This window comes from Sinocyclocheilus grahami, unplaced genomic scaffold, assembly GCF_001515645.1.
Source record: "Sinocyclocheilus grahami isolate Dianchi unplaced genomic scaffold, SAMN03320097.WGS_v1.1 scaffold181.1, whole genome shotgun sequence".
NCBI lineage: Eukaryota > Metazoa > Chordata > Actinopteri > Cypriniformes > Cyprinidae > Sinocyclocheilus > Sinocyclocheilus grahami.
The window spans coordinates 371,132-388,945 of NW_015505360.1; the positions used below are offsets into that span (position 1 = coordinate 371,132).

At 38.5% G+C, this 17,814-nt stretch overlaps 2 protein-coding genes across 3 annotated transcripts; one reads left to right on the forward strand and one right to left on the reverse strand.

Annotated features, from left to right (window-relative positions):
* Positions 1-747: 747 nt before the first annotated feature.
* On the reverse strand, positions 748-11,577 carry LOC107594239 (very-long-chain enoyl-CoA reductase-like). 2 transcript variants are annotated; one of them, XM_016284202.1, is made up of 12 exons: positions 11,430-11,577; positions 8,790-8,840; positions 6,780-6,831; positions 6,094-6,138; positions 5,691-5,794; positions 4,669-4,784; positions 4,327-4,432; positions 3,623-3,695; positions 3,216-3,259; positions 3,040-3,097; positions 2,425-2,513; positions 748-1,546 (listed from the first exon to the last, which is right to left on the reverse strand). In XM_016284202.1, exons 1-12 carry the CDS (start codon positions 11,442-11,444, stop codon positions 1,373-1,375), a joined length of 927 nt encoding a protein of 308 aa, XP_016139688.1. In that variant the 5' UTR covers positions 11,445-11,577; the 3' UTR covers positions 748-1,372. The 2 variants fall into 2 exon arrangements, with proteins under 2 accessions (XP_016139688.1, XP_016139687.1); XM_016284201.1 differs by lacking the exon at positions 11,430-11,577 and having other exon boundaries at positions 8,790-9,462.
* Positions 11,578-13,737: 2,160 nt separating this feature from the next.
* On the forward strand, positions 13,738-17,673 carry dnajb1b (DnaJ heat shock protein family (Hsp40) member B1b). Its single transcript, XM_016284203.1, has 3 exons — positions 13,738-14,272; positions 15,841-16,409; positions 16,501-17,673. The coding sequence occupies exons 1-3, from the start codon at positions 14,053-14,055 to the stop codon at positions 16,732-16,734; spliced, it is 1,023 nt and encodes a 340-aa protein (XP_016139689.1). The 5' UTR covers positions 13,738-14,052; the 3' UTR covers positions 16,735-17,673.
* Positions 17,674-17,814: the final 141 nt, after the last annotated feature.

A 17,814-nucleotide genomic window follows, 5' to 3' on the forward strand; every position in this document is an offset into this window, starting at 1 on the left:
ACACTTTTCAGGAATTACACAGCATGTATTATGAATGTAAACAGACAAAACACAAGCCAATGACAGTGTTTTTTTTATTTTATATAAATTGTTAGGTCAACAAAACAGTTCTGACATCTGCAGTCTGCGCCAAGTTACCTTTAGCTTCACGTGTAGCTTAATAATCACTCTTGGAAACTTCTCTACAGTCGCTGGTCTTCAACCGGTTACCTCAGGTCCTCTTGTTAGTTTTTTTGGTTATTGAGTGACGAGCAGAACTAAACATCTTTACTGAACTCACAGCCATCACACTGTCAGTGCATATCAGAGATCTCAAAAACAGATACATTAGCACGAAGTGCACTCAAAATACAAAATGACTCCCAGCAGCTGAGCACAAACGAGCTACAGAGGGGCAAATACTGTAAATACATGTACATGTCGGACCAGTTTCCCCTCAAAGCTTCTTAAAAAAAAAAATTCTGTCATTTCACAACCTCAAGTTTTTTTTTTTTTTTTACTTCTATGAGTTTCTTTCTTCTGTTGAACATAGATGATGTTTAGAAGAACGCTGGTAATCAAACAGCTGTCGGCAGCCATTGACTTCCATAATATGGAAAAACATTCTATGGAAGTCAATGGCTGCCATCAACTGTTTGGTTACCAACATTCTTCTAAACATATTATTTTGAGTTCAGCACAAGAAAAAACTAATACAGGTTTGTAACAACTTGAAGGTGAATCAATTGTTTTATTTTTTTTGGGTGAACTATCCCTTTAAGATAAGAAAACGTCCACGTCTGGAGGAAATTATTTTGATATTGAGTACATGATCATTAAAGGATTTGTATTGACATTTTATTCTCCCTTCAAATTTTCATGAATGTAATGCAAAAAAAAAAAAAAGAAGATTTTATTACAATCATCAATTCAGGACAACAACATGTTCATGTTGTATACTAATTGTTTTTTTTTCACATTACAGCAACCACTGAGAATTAAGGGTGTGTTCGATCATGAAAATAATGTTAAAATCTTACTGGTCCTAAAATGTGCTCTATTATCTTTGTGCAAAATATAAGTTCTTATTTCTTTGACTGAATTATGATCTGGACATGCTCTTGATCATTTTCATGAGATTTCCCCAGATGACAGACATCATGCAACCCACAGAGGGCGATATGGAGCCATTAGAACCAAGCTTCTGGATGTTCTGGATCTGAGCTGACTTTATTATTCAGAATCAGTCCGTTCCAAGAGATGAGCAAATGCAGGAAAGATGCATGTGAAACGAATAGAGGCGAGCCATGGACACAGTATAAAAGAGATGATAAGGGGAGGACAGGAGAAGAGGAAAAGGTTCAAAAGACGAGGGGAACACTGCGTGACTGTCCTACAGGATGAAGGGCAGGATGGGCGAGCGCAGCGTGGGATAGTCGCGGAACTCCTTCAGGTAGCTGCGGTGCTTTCCTTTCGCCCACACGGTCATCTGAATGAAGCCCACCAGCGTGAAGGCGGCCACGGGCAGACACTGGGTCATCAGAGTGAAGCCCAGCCACGAGCCCAGCTGCGTTTACACACACAGACCAGAGCAAATTCAGTTCATGTGATTAAAAAAACACACTTCAGCCACACTACACACAACAATATATATGTTTTTTTTTTTTGCATTGGGATGTTATTTTATAATTTTTTTTTTGTTAATCTTCACTAATTTAATATAGTATTTTTTCAAAGATTTTTTTCTCTGTATTGCAGTAATGAAAAAAATCAGTAAGTTAAGAAAAAAAATGATATATATACATTTTTTTTCTTAACTTACTGATTTTTTTTGTATACATTTTTATACACTTTGCAATAAATGTCCTGTAGTTAACCTTAGTTAATTGCATTAGTTAACATGAACTAACAATGACAATTTCTTCTAAAGCATTAATTAATCATAGTTCATGTTAATTGCAACATGTACTAATACATTTTTTAATAAATTGTTAATAATGAACCTGAGCTAACATGAACTAACAATGAGCGTGTATTTTTATTTAGTAACATTAACAAAGATTCATAAATACTGTAATAAATGGGTTGCTCATTGCTAGTTGATGCTAGTTAATGCATTAACTGAGGTTAACTAAGGAAGGTTATTGTAAAGTGTTGCCAACAGTAATGACAATAATTATCACATAAAATAATTCATATAAAAATAATCATCATCATAATGGTAGATTATGTTCATGCAGTTTTGTTCTTTTGATTTTGAGGTGTGTAATATGAATTTCCTGATGTATTTCATGAGCTTCACCCTTTAGAGGTTTGTCTTATTGATATATATAACTGAGGTCCTGTGACGGATTCAGAGCATCACTAATTTGATAAAACAACATTTGTGAGTTAAATCAGCACTCAGAGGAAATCAGCTGTCAGACAAACAGCATCCGGGCTGACCTCATACGTGTAGTTGGGGCAGGAGACCAGCAGGAAGATCCAAGTAAAGGGGTTTTTAGTCGGATATGGGATCTTCCTAGTCTTAGATCCTGCAGAAAGAAAAAAAAAATCATTACTTTTGGCAGTCTAATCGAATAATGAGTCAAGAAACAGATTAAAAAAGCAAAGACAACAGACTGTGTGTGACCCTGGACCACAAAACCAGTCATAAGGGTCCATTTTTTAAATTGAAAGTTATGCATCATCTGAAAGCTGAACAAATAAGCTTTCCATTAATGTATGTATATTTGGCCGAGATACAATTATTTGAAAATCTGGAATCTGAGGGTGTAAAAAAATCTAAATATTGAGAAAATCGCCTTTAAAGTTGTCCAAATGAAGTTCTTAGCAATGCATATTACTAATCAAAAATAAAATTTTGATATATTTACGGTAGGAAATTTACAAAATATCTTCATGGAACATGATCTTAATATCCTAATGATTTTTGGCATAAAAGAAAAATCAATAATTTTGACCCTTACAATGTATTGTTGGCTATTGCTACAAATATACCCCATCGATTTAAGACTGCTTTTGTGCTCCAGGGTCACATATTTCTGTGTGGGATCTTACCTGGAGGTCGAAGATTTCTCAGGGCAATGTGGATGGAGAAGTTTCCGATCTGACAGAACTGTGACCGTAAAGATATCATTAGTCCAGTTAGACTGAAGCTCTGACCTGAGGTCAGTTTCATCATGTATTAGGTAACGATTGAGACATTTAGCATCCTGTATAAAAACAGATCTTACCAGGAACACGATGAGGGCCAGTCTGATCTGCTGTTCTCCATAGACTGCAACACAAACATGAGCGAGAGCTGAACACACATTTAAACCCACCAGCGGAGAACGTCAGTGTCATTTATAAATCCATATAAACGTAACATTGGCTTAATTGTTGTTTTATGAATCAGGAACCACTAAAGTAAACCAAAACATATACATAAACTACGGTTCAAAAGTTTGAGGGTTGGTGAGATTTTGTCATGTTTCTGATGTACATTTTATTTGATCAAAAATATATAAAAAAAGAAACATAATATTGTGAAATATCATTGCAATTTAAAATACTTTTTGTATCTGAATAGATTTAAGAATGTGATTTATTCCTGCGATGCGAAGCTGAGTGTTTAGTGTATGAATGCGTGTGGACTCACTGGGTGGCGTGTAAAGAGGGTGGTTGATGTAATAAGCCATCCAAGCTGCAAAACCCCAGTAGTATGTGCAGTTCTGCAAAACACACAGTTAAATGTTTTAATATTACTGCAATAATATCTGAACAGGAAGACTGTGCCAAAGTCAGACAATGGGCCAAATGCTGCATTAATACAAAAAGTTACGATTAACAAACAGCAGAAATGACATCTTAAACACAACTAGGCGCTTCAATGTGAACATTTCTAGATTTCTGCTCTATTCGAAAACACATTTTTCTCTCTATAAGAAAAGTCATGACTCGACATACTCATGCTGTGATTTCACTTCTTTGTGCTCATGAATAATTGCCAGTTTCAGAAAGAGTTATTTCCAGCGCCAGCACTTTCTACAGCGGCTGTTTCTTAGAAACATCCATCCATTCTTATTATTATCATGCTTAGCACAGGTCCGGATCGGGATGTGCGCTCTATTATTGTCTGGAACAAATTCAAAGCAATTTTAGCACATGTTTCACATGCATCATTGGTCATTAATAATTCCCTTTGACAATGCCAAATATAAACGCATTGTCAGATGTTTTATGCAATCTATGAAACATATAAAGAAAGGTGACACTTTTTTATGTCTCAATAATACGGCAATATGTCTCAGTTTGCATGCATCTACTGTATTTTCATCCATCACAAGGAGCCGTGTCTCTCACCTTGAAGATGTTGCGCAGAGGCATAGTCCCGTGCGAGAAGCGATGGACGAACAGTGTTTCCAGGAGTCTCTTCACATAGTGGAAGGAGTGACACATGCATGCCAAACTATAACAATAAAAACACTCAATTACCCATCAGCCCTCAGAAGCTATCGGTCAGTTTTACTGTGGAAACGGTCACAGAAATAGACACACAAAAAAAACTCTTTACACAGGACACTAACTTTTTTAATGATTAGCATTAAAGAGATCAAAGTTGTTTCTTTATTGTCACGCCACGACTGTAAACAGTACATGCTAAAATGTGAAATGAAAAGCATTTTATATTGTTTCTGTACTTACTGTACAACCCAGTGTTTGCTGGTGGTAAAGTCATATTTAGAAGCATAAATAAACGGGACTCGGAAGTAAAACATGAGATAGATGAGCAGAGGGCCGGCGTACTCCGTCAGAAACACCTGAGAGAGAGACAGCGACAGTACAGAAGCGTTATAACGTGCTCAGTTCCTCTGCTGTAGGAAGTGAGGTCGTGTTTCCAGGTTATAAATATCTCATGCTCTCACAGAGATAATGTGACAGACACTAAACGGACATGTTAAGAGAGATAGATTAACACACAGCCAGACAAACACAAACTTTAAGCACATCTAATGCACATAATTGAGTCAAACTATGACATTAGACACTGAGCTCTCTAATTTCTGCCATAATTATACACGACCGCCATTTTACAGGAATACTGTTTACAGAATAATATTAAAGTGGAAAAATATGGGAAATTCTCATCTGGTGCTTATAGTTTTGATTATAATAAATCACATCTGGTTGCAGAAGTTTAAATATTTCAATGCAACTGAAGCTCAAACCGGATCCAAAATGTCTGCATAAACCTACGGTAGGAACTCCCCGCAGATTCCACACTCAACTCCAATGGAAATGAATGACTTCTGGTCTGTCGCTTGTCATTCGCCAGAGACAGTGTGAAATGTATGAGGTAATTAGCCAAGACTGTGTGTGTGTGTGCATGCGTGTGTGCGTATGTGCGCGTGTGTGTATATGTGTATGTGTATGTGTATGTGTGTGTGCGTGTGTGTGTGTGTGTATGTGTGTGTGTGTGCATGTGTGCGTATGTGCGCGTGTGTGTGTGTGTATATGTGTATGTGTGTGTGTGTATATGTGTATGTGTGTGTGTGTATATGTGTGTGTGTGTATATGTGTGTGTGTGTGTATATGTGTGTGTGTGTGTGTATATGTGTATGTGTGTGTGTATATGTGTATGTGTGTGTGTATATGTATATGTGTATGTGTATATGTGTATGTGTGTGTGTATATGTGTGTGTGTGTGTGTGCGTGTGGTCTCTCACCGTGACCCAGCTGATCTGTGCTCCCAGGTCTCTGAAGTAGAAGGTCGCTGTTGTTCCCACAGGTAGGTACTGCAGCACATCCTCGTCCTTCAAAGATTTTCCCTCTGCACAACAAGCCCATAATACATCAGCAAATGCCAACTAACAGAAACCGTAGTCTACTGTGCAATGTTGTACCATAGAAATCTCATCACATTAAACCCCTTCCACTAGATTTATAATAACTTGACCACAAGAACCATAATGTTTTGATTTTGCTGCTAATCTTAGAAAGCAGAGACCTACAGCACTCACAATGTACATAATCTTAAAGAAACAGCTGCAACTTTTGACAGCATGAATCTCTTATTATGTTGTCAAAGATAATATTAAACGAAATATTAAACAAAAGTTCAATACGTACTGGGATCCAAACGAATGGATTGTCGGGCCGGATACCACTGAGGGTCTGAAACAAACACGTGAAATACAAGAAAAGAATCACAGTACTGTAAATACACATGCGCACATTTTAACCATACACTTCAGTTCAAATGTTTGGGGTTGGTAAGATATTTTTAATGTTTTTGAAAAACGTCTCCTGCTCACCAAGGCTGCATTTATTTGATCAAAAATACCGTAAAAACAGTAATATTGTGAAATATTATTACAATTTAAAATAATGTTAATGCCTTCTGTGTGAATATACTGGAATATATAATTTGTTCCTGAATTTTCAGCATCATTCCTCCAGTCTTTAGTGTCACATAATCTTCAGAAATCATTCTAATATGCCGATTTGCTTCTTTAGAAACATTTCTGTTATAAATGTTAAAATCAGTTGTGCTGCTTCATATTTAGGATTAGTATCTTTGATTAACAGAAAGTTTAAAAGAAAAGGATTTATTTGAAATGAGGAAAAACAACTTTTGAATGGTAGAGTACATCTCAGGACTTATTTCAGTACCATTACAAATTAGACACAGTGACTATCAATTGTTAAATAAATAATACAACATTTTGATAAATTAGGCTCTTGAAAAAGCTTAAACAGATCAAATAGCACGGCTTCATTAGCCGAGTGAAGATCAGAGACTCGTTTATACTCACGACTCTTGTGGAACATGGACTTGATTTCCCCGATGGTGGCATTGGGCTCAACCTGCCAATCAAACAAACACACAAACACCAGTTTAGTGTGTGTGTGTGTGTGTGTGTGTGTGTGTGTGTGTGTGAAATGAGGGGTAAATTTAGCCACAATCCCCCAGCGATGTGGCTTTAGTGCAGCAGCTGTTCTGAGAGACACAAAACACCAAACAAACAAACCCACAAACACAGCCAACTGACCAGATCCCAGAACAAAAAAAACCCTACAGGTCCCGCTTTGAGTTTAACAAACAGCCGGGAGATCTTAGACATCGGCTTCCTTAAAAAAATCATTTACAATTATTTTTTAATAATTCAAAAAGCTAATGAATGCACACACTAAACCTCAGCTCTGATGCAATGAATATGCATTTATATAAAAAAAACACAACAGCTAGTAAATTTCACAACTTCAGAGAATAAGCAAATAACACAGTTATTTTGAAGCAGAAAAACTGAAAATGTTCTCGTTAAAGCACTCCAATTACCATTGTTTTATTTACTACTTCGAAATAAAATCACTTGTTTTGAATACAATACACTTTGAAGAACCTTGAACAAACACAATGGCATTTTTGGCTCATATTAAAGCATCTGCCTGGGCTGATCATTTCTTTTCCTCCAAAAATCTTTAAAGGGATAGTTCACCCAAAAATGAAAATTCTATCATCATTTACTCACGCTCATGTCGTTCCAAACCTGTATGAGTTGCTTTCTTATGTTGAACATAAAAGAAGATATTTTGAAGATTGCTGGTAATCAAACAGTTGGTGGTTGCCATTGACTTCCATGGTAGGAAATACAAATACTATGGAAGTCAATGGCAACCACCAACTGTTTGATTACCAGCAATCTTCAAAATATCTTCTTTTATGTTCAACATAAGAAAGCAACTCATACAGGTTTGGAACGACATGAGGGTGAGTAAATGACAGAATTGTCATCTTCATCATTGTGAACTGTTCCTTTAACTCTTCAGTGGTTTGGGGCTACTCTCTGCGTATGATGTAATCATCTCAGGCTTCCATTGCTCTGTGACATCACGACACCATTAGGCAGTGGCATCCCAGGGGAAGCGGCAGTTAATCCGAGGACATCCGTGTGCAATCCTCGATAATCCCGCAGCATGGCTCCTGACATTCTAGAGGCCTCATTACAGGCACCTCCTTACAGGGACGACTACAGAAGAACCTCGAGCCTCCGTGCAAGAGTACACCACAACCCTGAGCCTAGAGTGCACGGCCAGGACAGTTTCTATAGATAGCACCACTCTAGGGATGAGATTTTTACAGTAGCAAAAGTGTGTGCATTCATAAGAAAATAAGAGGAAGAGTAATTAAAGAGAGAATTTATTGAAACTAATGGTTACAAGGCAGTTCTATAAATGGGTAGTTTATAACTAACATTCATTTTAGGTTGAAATTCTTAATAGGTTCTTAATTCTTTATGATCACATTACTATTATAGCTTATAATTTAATTTATTAGTTATTCACACATTTGTAATTGCAATTTAGCTTTCTGCTCTGCAGCACATTGTTAAAACTAAAACCATAGTTTCTTAAAATAAACATTAACTGACATTGCATTTTATAAAATTTTTTATTTTATTTCACTTGGATGCCAAGACCACATTTCTAATTTTCATTTGGTTTAAGTCAAAGGACTAAAAAACGAATTAATAAAAACGATATGCATTAAAAAAAAAAAAACGCATCTAAACTACTAAAACTTTAACTAAAAATAAAATAAAAACAGAAACACTCATTTAAATAAATAATAAAAATTGCAATGGTATATTAATGATACTAAAATAACACTGCGGCGGCATCACAAATAAACTTGTCAAAGCACAAACATCCCATGTAGATTTTTGTAAAATGTGCATAAATATCCATGAGAAAATGCTGTGTAAAACTGTTTAAGGTGTTTGTGTAATTCATAGAGTGAAAATGAAGGTAAAAATGTTTCCTACCTTGTCCAGGAAGCAGAGCTTGTCCTTCGTCTTGGCGTCCAGAATCTCCACCTCGAAAAAGACCACAGCTTTCTTAATCTTTTTGGCCGGTTTGCGTTTGGCAGGGGTGGAGGTTCCGGGCACTGGTGCTCCGTTCTGAGCCTTTTTGGGCTGCGTGGCCTCTAAAGCCAAGGTATCCATATTGTCTATTTATCCACTTTCTCTGACTTTTTAACTTCTTTCCTCTCTTAGTCCCTCTTTCACCTCCAAAAACGAGTGTGGGACGGGAGCTTCACTGTCAGCTGTGGAAATAAATCTCTCTGTCTGTGCCCCCACCCCTCTCTCTCTCTCTCTCTCTCTCTCTCTCTCCCTCTTTAACTCAACCCTCCCATTTCTCTGTGTTGTCACCCTCTCGTTTACATCATCTTTACATTTGGCCCCCAAACCAACCCCCTAAAAGCACATGCATGAACAAATCAACAAGACTTGTATGTCATTATCTCACTCATAAATACTTTATTCTCTTCTCTTCCGAACCTCGAGGAAACGTGACCCATCCCCAGTCATCCCAATATGTGCTAATTATAACTTGTTTTATGGATGCACACATGCACACACAGAGGCCAGTCATCTAGAACCAATATTTGCAGAAAACCCAACAACATCACATACAGAGTCACTTTACAGACTGTTTTAGGTGTGCACACTTGTGCTGGGGTACATCTAACAGTGAAGTCATAAAGTAAAAATTATTCTCACAAAAATATGCCCAGGTCATATGTCAACCCCCAAAATGAAAAGAAAAAGAAACTATAAGATTTTTTTTGTCTTTTTGCATTATTTTCATGTCAATTAACCAAATCTTCCATTCACATTATTTTCAATGACAATTCTATTAAATCGTCATCAGATTTTCGTCGGTAGCTCGCGCTGTTCGGGGCCACACATTTTAGGGGGAAGGGAGTGAGAGAGAGAGATTATTAATAACTTAGAAAGGCATGAGCAGATGACACTGGAGGAAATACCCACTGCCACTGAGAGAAACTCCAACTGAAAGAACTGCCAACATTATTTTAAAGTTTAAAAGTAGAGACGTCAGGACGATCAACTCCGTCTGAAGAAGCGCACGTGAGTGCCTTTATGGACATAACTAACATGAATGTAGATATTTTTGATACTATGTGTAATTATGCCAGTTTTGTGTCCTTCTTAGTTTATTTCATAATTTATTACTTATTTCCCAGATAGCACACGCACGTCTGCAAGATGTCTGTCAAAGATCGCTTGAAGCATCTGTGGTGTACAAACATCTGATAGACCTCTTCAAGAGGTCAGTTTTACATACAATCAGAATCAGAATGAGCTTTATTGCCAGGTATGTTTTCACAAACCTGAGGAACAAGGAATTTGTTTTCATGACAGAAGCTTCCGCAGAGCAACAGAATGACAGCGACAGAACAAAAACACAGATAAAAGAATGAAAAAAAAAAAAAAAGAATTGTATTGTATGTGCAGGTATATTACAATAGACAGTTTTTGCATGTGCAAATTTGAAGTGTAGACTAAGTATGCGTGTTAGATAAATAAGGGTATGGGTGTATAAATAGTGTTGTGTGTTCCACAGTTATTGACATTCTAAATCCTAAACATCTTAAAGACATCTTCTAAACATCTACTTCACATCTGACAGGAACGTCCAATAGACGTATTGCAGATGAGCAAACACTCTAAAAAATAGCCTACATCTTGCAAATGTAAATGCAGACGTCAAATAGACATCTCGGGAGTGCTAGCTACCGAGAGAGCTTTAAAACTGCTTGGCGCCGTCTTGTGGACATCATAAACATAGCTTGTATCAATTTTATCACCGACTTTGACCGAACCTGTCCCACATGTTCAGTAAGCAAGAGTTACATCAGCATGTAAAGTGTCATTAAAAACGAGGTATATTCTCTGGCCAGACTCGATGTGCACTGATTGTAAATGAAGAGAAACAAGCACTGCATCCGGGTTTATGGAGAGCAAAGCTGTGACTTAATTCTCTAAAACCAAAGTCCCCCATGAACACATTTAGTCACTACCCACCGTCATATTGCAGCAGATACCTTTGTTTTTGGTCAGAAAACATAACTTTATTAATACTAGTCAAGTGCGAGGTTCCCACTCAAAATACATCTCGTTTCTGAAAGGCCATTGCTATTTTAGACGCATCTGAAGACATGTTTAAGAGCAGCAATCACTTCTTATGTTGTACAGTATGTTCCTATTGCACATACTGTTGTGTAATGTGGGACAGGGGTTGTCTGAGAGTCTGCGGAGATGCGCTATGGCGCTCTCTGGGTCGAGGCGACCACTGGCTGCGACCACTGCAGGTCCTGCTCCAGCTCCGGTAACGTTACGCGGAATCTGTCACATAACAGAGCGCTTGCGTGCTCTTGTCTGATTCATTCATCTACACACCGAGCAACTCCTTCCGATCAGGCCGAAGTGATTGTCTGTTCTCTAATCTGCAGTCACAGTGCTGTCACTATTATAACGCGTAAAGTTCAATCGTTTTCATACGGCACGATCATTTCTCGAGCTCAGAAGCATCAGGGGAAAAGCGTCTCTAAACGCTCGCACAATTTGACCAGATATGCAAATCAGTAATAATAATCTTACCTCGTAATGCTTCATTTTTGCAGTTTGAATAGCTTTCCCTAGCCAGGTGAGAGACAAGCACTAAGTCCAATCAGGAAGAACGGAAGATGCCGCACATCCAATGCGCAGAGGGTGGTGAGCTTATGCCAACGAATCGAGTCCTGCGCTCGATCTTATCATTGGGTGAAACGCATCATGTACGCCTTTTTTGACCTATAGTAACCAATCGGAGTCTGACTAGACACAAAAAGCTTCAAAGAATCATTTTGAGCGTCGCCTAGTGGTAATGTGAGGCGAAAACATGCGGCTGAAAAGCTCAATAGTTCCAATAGGGGACACTTCATTTCCAGCGTTATCGTTGACATAATTGCACAGATACTATTTAAACTGAACTGAGCTGGATGTTGACATCACTGAATTCAATGATGAACTGTCTTTAACTGAAAAATGAGTGTTTACTATTGTCATTTTGCATTATTGACACTATTTTCCTAATTAATGCTGTTCAGTTGCTTTGTCACAATCTGTATTGTTAAAAGCGCTATATAAATAAAGGTAACTTGACTTGACTTGACTTGACTAATAAACCGCGTCTGTGTGGTGGTAATGATGGTAGTTTGAGGACACTCAGATAACACACGCACCTCTGCAAGATGTCTGTTAAAGATCACTTCATCTGGAAAGCATCTGCTGTGTACAAACATCTGATAGACGTCTGTAAGATGTCAGTTTTGCATTCATTCTAAATCATAAACATCTTAAAGACATCTTCTAAACCTCTGTTTGACATCTGCTAGGAAACGTTCTATAGATAGATGAGCAAACACTCTAAAAACACACGTCTTGCAGATTTAAATGCAGACGTCAAATAGACATCGTGCGTGCACGTACATTTGACTATTTGCGTGACTAGTTGACGTCTGCATTCCATCTGCAAGACGTGTGTTTTTAGAGTGTTTGCTCATCTATCTATAGAACGTTTCCTAGCAGATGTCAAACAGACGTTTAGAAGATGTCTTTAAGATGTTTATGATTTAGAATGCATTGACATCTTACAGACGTCTATCAGATGTTTGTACACAGCAGATGCTTTCCAGATCAAGCGATCTTTAACAGACATCTTGCAGACGTGCGTGTGCTATCTGTGTAGAAACCAAGCAAATTGAAAATATGTTTGAAATCTGATTTTTTTTATATTAGAAGGCCTGATTTTTTTTATAAGAAATGTAAAAATATAAATCTCTACAGAGAGGAAATGAAAGTGTCTTGATGAAGGACGAGACTAAATAGAGCCATTCCAATAAATGCATAACTCAGCGACTTAAAATTAAGTTAAATTAAACAATTATTATTCAACAAATTAACTTGGCATAGTGCATTTGAACATATCCTTAAAATAAATAAATAAATAAATACCGTCGATGGACAGAAAAGTACGCACTCAACCATCTGATAGAGTAGGTCAGTCGGTCAGAACTGTAAATATGCAAATATACGACTTTTTTTTTTAATTCGAATGTTTTTTTTTATTGCAAACAATTCAGAGATGACATTAATGAAATACAACTTTGCATACATTACACATAACGTATCAACAATACATCCAATGTCATCTGAACACATGGAAGAGAAGAGAAGAAGAAAAAAGTTGACAATGACTGTTAAAAGAGAAAGATGCATTTAAATAGCTTTTTATGAACATAAAGAAAGGCAGGAACAGAACAAATAAAGAAAAGAGGATATAAAAACCCCCACCAAAACCAATATTAATCACGGTGCATGAAAGATCTCATCATATCTCTTCAAAAAAGAACAATATGCGCCTTTTTTGTTATTAATTACTCTTAGTGATTTAATTAAATGTTGTACTTCACATAAGAAATCTATAAAAGTAGGTAAACCTGTGTTTGTTCAAATTGAATCTTGCCACAAGGATAAGAAAGTTAACAGCAGCTTCTAAAGATCTGTTTTGGTTTTCAAAAAAGCAGACAACATCCTTAATGCGTAAATGACAGTCCATATTAACTTGAGAAAAACAATAGCAACTCAAATCTTTCCAGAAAAGTGCTGAAACATCACAAGAGAAAAAGAAATGACAAATATCTTCACTTTCTTATGTTTTACAGAAGGTGCATAGTATATCAGCTACATCACAGCATTTCGACACAACAGCGTTACAAGGGTATATATTATGCAACATTTTAAAATGCACTTCTCTCACTTTATTAGGTATACTTATGGCAATAACCATGTGTTCCTCGCAGATATACGACTTATTAAAATGGGAAGCGCCGACCTCACGCATATATGTTTATATTGGTGTGTTTCACCGTTTCTTGCAAGAAACCATTTAGTTTCGCTTTCAGTATCAGGTCTACGGGTGGAGCAGCACATCCACGTGGTTCGGGTGCGGATGGAAACACCCAGAGACTTTGAGAAAGGTCTCGATCTTTCCTCGCGCTCTCAAATAGGGCGCAGCAGAGCGAGGCGGGGGCATAATAACCCACAGGTGGATGGGACAGCATCTCTCCGGTCAGATATATTAGCAAAGATTTGTTTTAAGTCGCTGTGAACTCAACTCAACTTAAGTAGGACTTGCCCGACCCCGCTGTTTGGAGAATATCGACTTAAAAATTCAAGCTCGATGGTGAAGATGGGGAAGGATTATTACAGTGTTTTGGGGATTCGGAAAGGCGCATCCGACGATGAGATCAAGAAAGCGTATCGCAAACAAGCGCTCAGGTACCACCCGGACAAAAACAAGTCACCCGGCGCCGAGGACAAGTTCAAGGAGATCGCGGAGGCGTACGACGTGCTGAGTGACCCGAAGAAGAAAGACATTTATGACAAATTTGGCGAAGAAGGTGAGTGCAATCATGCAAGCTTGTGTGTCACCTGTGCTTCTAACTGATGGGGAGAAATTAAGACACACTTTTAGTAATGCGCATTAAATCATATAGTGTGCACTGAGAGGATCGGTTGTTTAATCTGCATGTGATTCTGCATAACGTGCGCGATATTGACAACGCAGTATGTAGATGACTGTAGTATACAAACAATCTGGTGAAACTACTGTAATGTTTTGATTACATTAAATAGATCCGATTTGTGATGCTGCGTTCTGATTGGCTACTTGAGTGGGGCTTTGTGGAACGCCGCGCGCTTGCTGGAAGATTCGAGAAGGGTGTAACTGCAGCCCGGAGATCTCCAAATGGGGGCGGGAACTCCAAAATAGGGCGTGGCTTCCTCCCATTGACAGACAGGCACATGACACGCATGCGCAATTTCCCCTCCCAAACCACTTCAGTGCAAACTCTGGCCCACAGCTGATTCTAAAGATTTTATTGGTTGTGTCAATTAAAGTGTTGATTTCCTACACTATGCTACAAAAATGTTAACCCCTAAACCTACCGCACACCTGACCCTAACCTTAACCAGTGAAATTGACTGCACGGTGGGATTGGCGCTGAATAGCGTGGTAAAGAAAGTTGTAGTTCAGGAGATAAACCGTTAACTCCCCAACCGGACCTCACCGGACAATGGCACCCTTTTAGTTACACCCAGCGTCACTACCCCCTCCTACCCTGTGAATTTCGATCCCCGGGACGCCCCCGTTGCTTAGTACAAAGCGATAGAGCAAAATCTTTCCCCTACGCTGCGCTGGGACGGCTCACTGGAGAGCTCGTGGGTGATTCCCGTTTATATCATTAAGCAGAGGTTCAGACTCCGGTCTAAACACCACTGGCCACAAGCTTTGGGCTCTGCTCTCACGGAGAATATTTACTTATATAGCATATTTTATTCTAGATGAACTAGAAACAATGTTACATTTATAAAGTTTTATTTTGAAATGTAAGTCAATAACAATTGGCCGAAGCCAGAGCCAATGGTGAAAGTCTTTGCGAGAGGAGACCCCGCCCCATTTTGGAGGTTCTGCCCACTTTTGGAGTTCACACCCCATTTTGGAGATCTCCGGTCTGCAGTTATACCTACTTGGAGGATTCTGATGGTCATGTGGTAGAAAGAGGTGGAGCGTTTGAGTGCTGTCAGCAGTTTAGTGCCAGTTTGCCCTAGGGTTGTCCCATTCCAGACATTTTGAAACAATCCTAGACTTGTTTTTTGAAAAAATATAAAGTATATTCTAAACGATATTGACTATTAAAAGACAAGAATTTCCATAAAAAGGAACCTGTGATGAATTCCAGTTGGGAGGAATTCCAATTCCTAGCTCTTCTGGGAGGTGTAGTAGTTGGGTAATCAATGTAATTAACTGTTTTAATGGATGGTAAAGCTTCTCAATTCACCTGTCTTTGGCAGTATTGGCAAACAAGTACATTTTAGACCCTTGGTGTAGTATTTATGAGTTGTCTGTGATCTTTTCACAACACCATGCGATTCTGTAATATGTGTCCTCTTTGTTTGCCATATGCAGGACTGAAGGGAGGCATCCCCGGCGGTGGAGGTGGTGGCGGTAATTTCTCCTACACTTTCCAAGGCGATCCTCATGCAATGTTTGCAGAGTTTTTCGGAGGACGGAACCCTTTCGAACAGTTCTTCGGACGCAACGGTGGCATGGAGGAGGATATGCAAACTGATGACCCATTTGCCAGTTTTGGCATGGGTGGCATGGGCGGTTTCCCCCGCTCCTTTAACACGCGCAGTCACGGCGGGAGACAAGAGAAAAAACAGGACCCTCCGGTGACCCACGACCTGAGGGTCAGTCTAGATGAAGTGTTCACTGGCTGCACCAAGAAGATGAAGATCTCACGCAAACGCCTGAACCCCGACGGAAGAACAGCACGCACTGAGGACAAGATTCTTACAGTGGAGGTGAAGAAAGGCTGGAAGGAAGGAACCAAGATTACTTTCCCCAAGGAAGGTGATGAGACGCCAGCAAACATCCCTGCAGATGTGGTGTTTGTGGTGAAAGATAAACCACATCCTGTGTACAAACGAGATGGATCGGACATTATTTATCCTGCAAAAATTACACTCCGAGAGGTAAAACAGGGCCTAAATCTCAGGGTTTGTTTACTAGCTCTTTTATAGTAATTTTGTATCTTCCTAATCCCTTTTTTCTCTACTTTCTCAGGCACTTTGTGGTTGCACGATCAATGTCTCAACAATTGATGGTCGCACAATCGAGTTAACATCTCAGGAAATTATTTCTCCCGGGATGAAACGGCGTGTCACTGGGGAGGGTCTTCCTCTTCCAAAATCCCCAGATCGCCGTGGGGACTTGGTTGTCGAATACGAGGTCAAGTTTCCCGAAAAGTTGAGTGAGAGTGCCAAAGATATTATTGCAAATGTTTTGCCAGCTTCTTGAGCGGTGTATATTACAACGCTGGAGCTGCTGCCATTGGGGAATTTTTGGTTTCATAGGATTTTTGGTTTCATAGGATTCATTTAAAGGATGAATATTTGAGGTCAGGCCAATAAGGTGCCCATTTGATGCTGCAAAACAAAACTGTTCTTCTGTAACATTCTGCCATTGAGAGACTCTCTGAACCAAAACATAGCTGGACTGGACTGGTTTATTTGTCTGTGTCATGTACATGGACCCATGTTTCCTTTGGGTCTAGTCCAGCAGAAAGTCTCCAGCTGTGGCCTCTGGGCCAGTGTTTCGTTGTGCACTACACACATCTAAGTTTACAATGTTGACTTGTTCCAAAGCTGGACAGTAGAGGATGTTGTGATGTGTGGAGATACAGTGATATGGTTTCGTTTCAACAGTCTGACTGACTTTGGATACCTCAGGAAAGTCTTTCTGTGAAAGCATCCTGTAGGTTTTCTAATAATACAGTCTAATAGAGACGTAATGTCATGTCAGGAAAAGTCATTCACAATGTAGTAGTGGCCCAAAGTGATCCCTGCTTGGATCGTCCCTCATCTAAGTATGTGAATCGGCACTTGCAATAAGTCGCCTAGACAGCAATTTTTTTTTTTTTTTTATAAAAGAGGAAAATTTACTGATGTCTGTTAATTCCTTGGACAAAATGATATGGGAATATTTTTCTGTTTTATTAATTGTTATGAATTTTGATTTGTCTCTGTGAAATTGAATTTATGTTGCTTCACATTGTTAATATTAAACAGTATATGGGACATTTCTAGTTTTTTTTTCCTTCCATAACACTGCACTTTTTTTCTTCTAAATCTTTTGCATAAGGGCAGTAGCTGAACTTGGGTTTGTGATACTGTGTTAAGGTACAACTTTTTTTTTTTTAATAAAGGGTTTTAAACAGATTGCTTAACAGAAAATAAGAATGATATCATGATTTCAATAAAACATTTAAAACTGAAAAAACGTTACATTATTTTACTTATTTCAAGTACACAGCGCTCTAAAACAATAATAGCAGTCCCTTCACCAAAACATTAAATTGATAATTTTAAAGATATACAT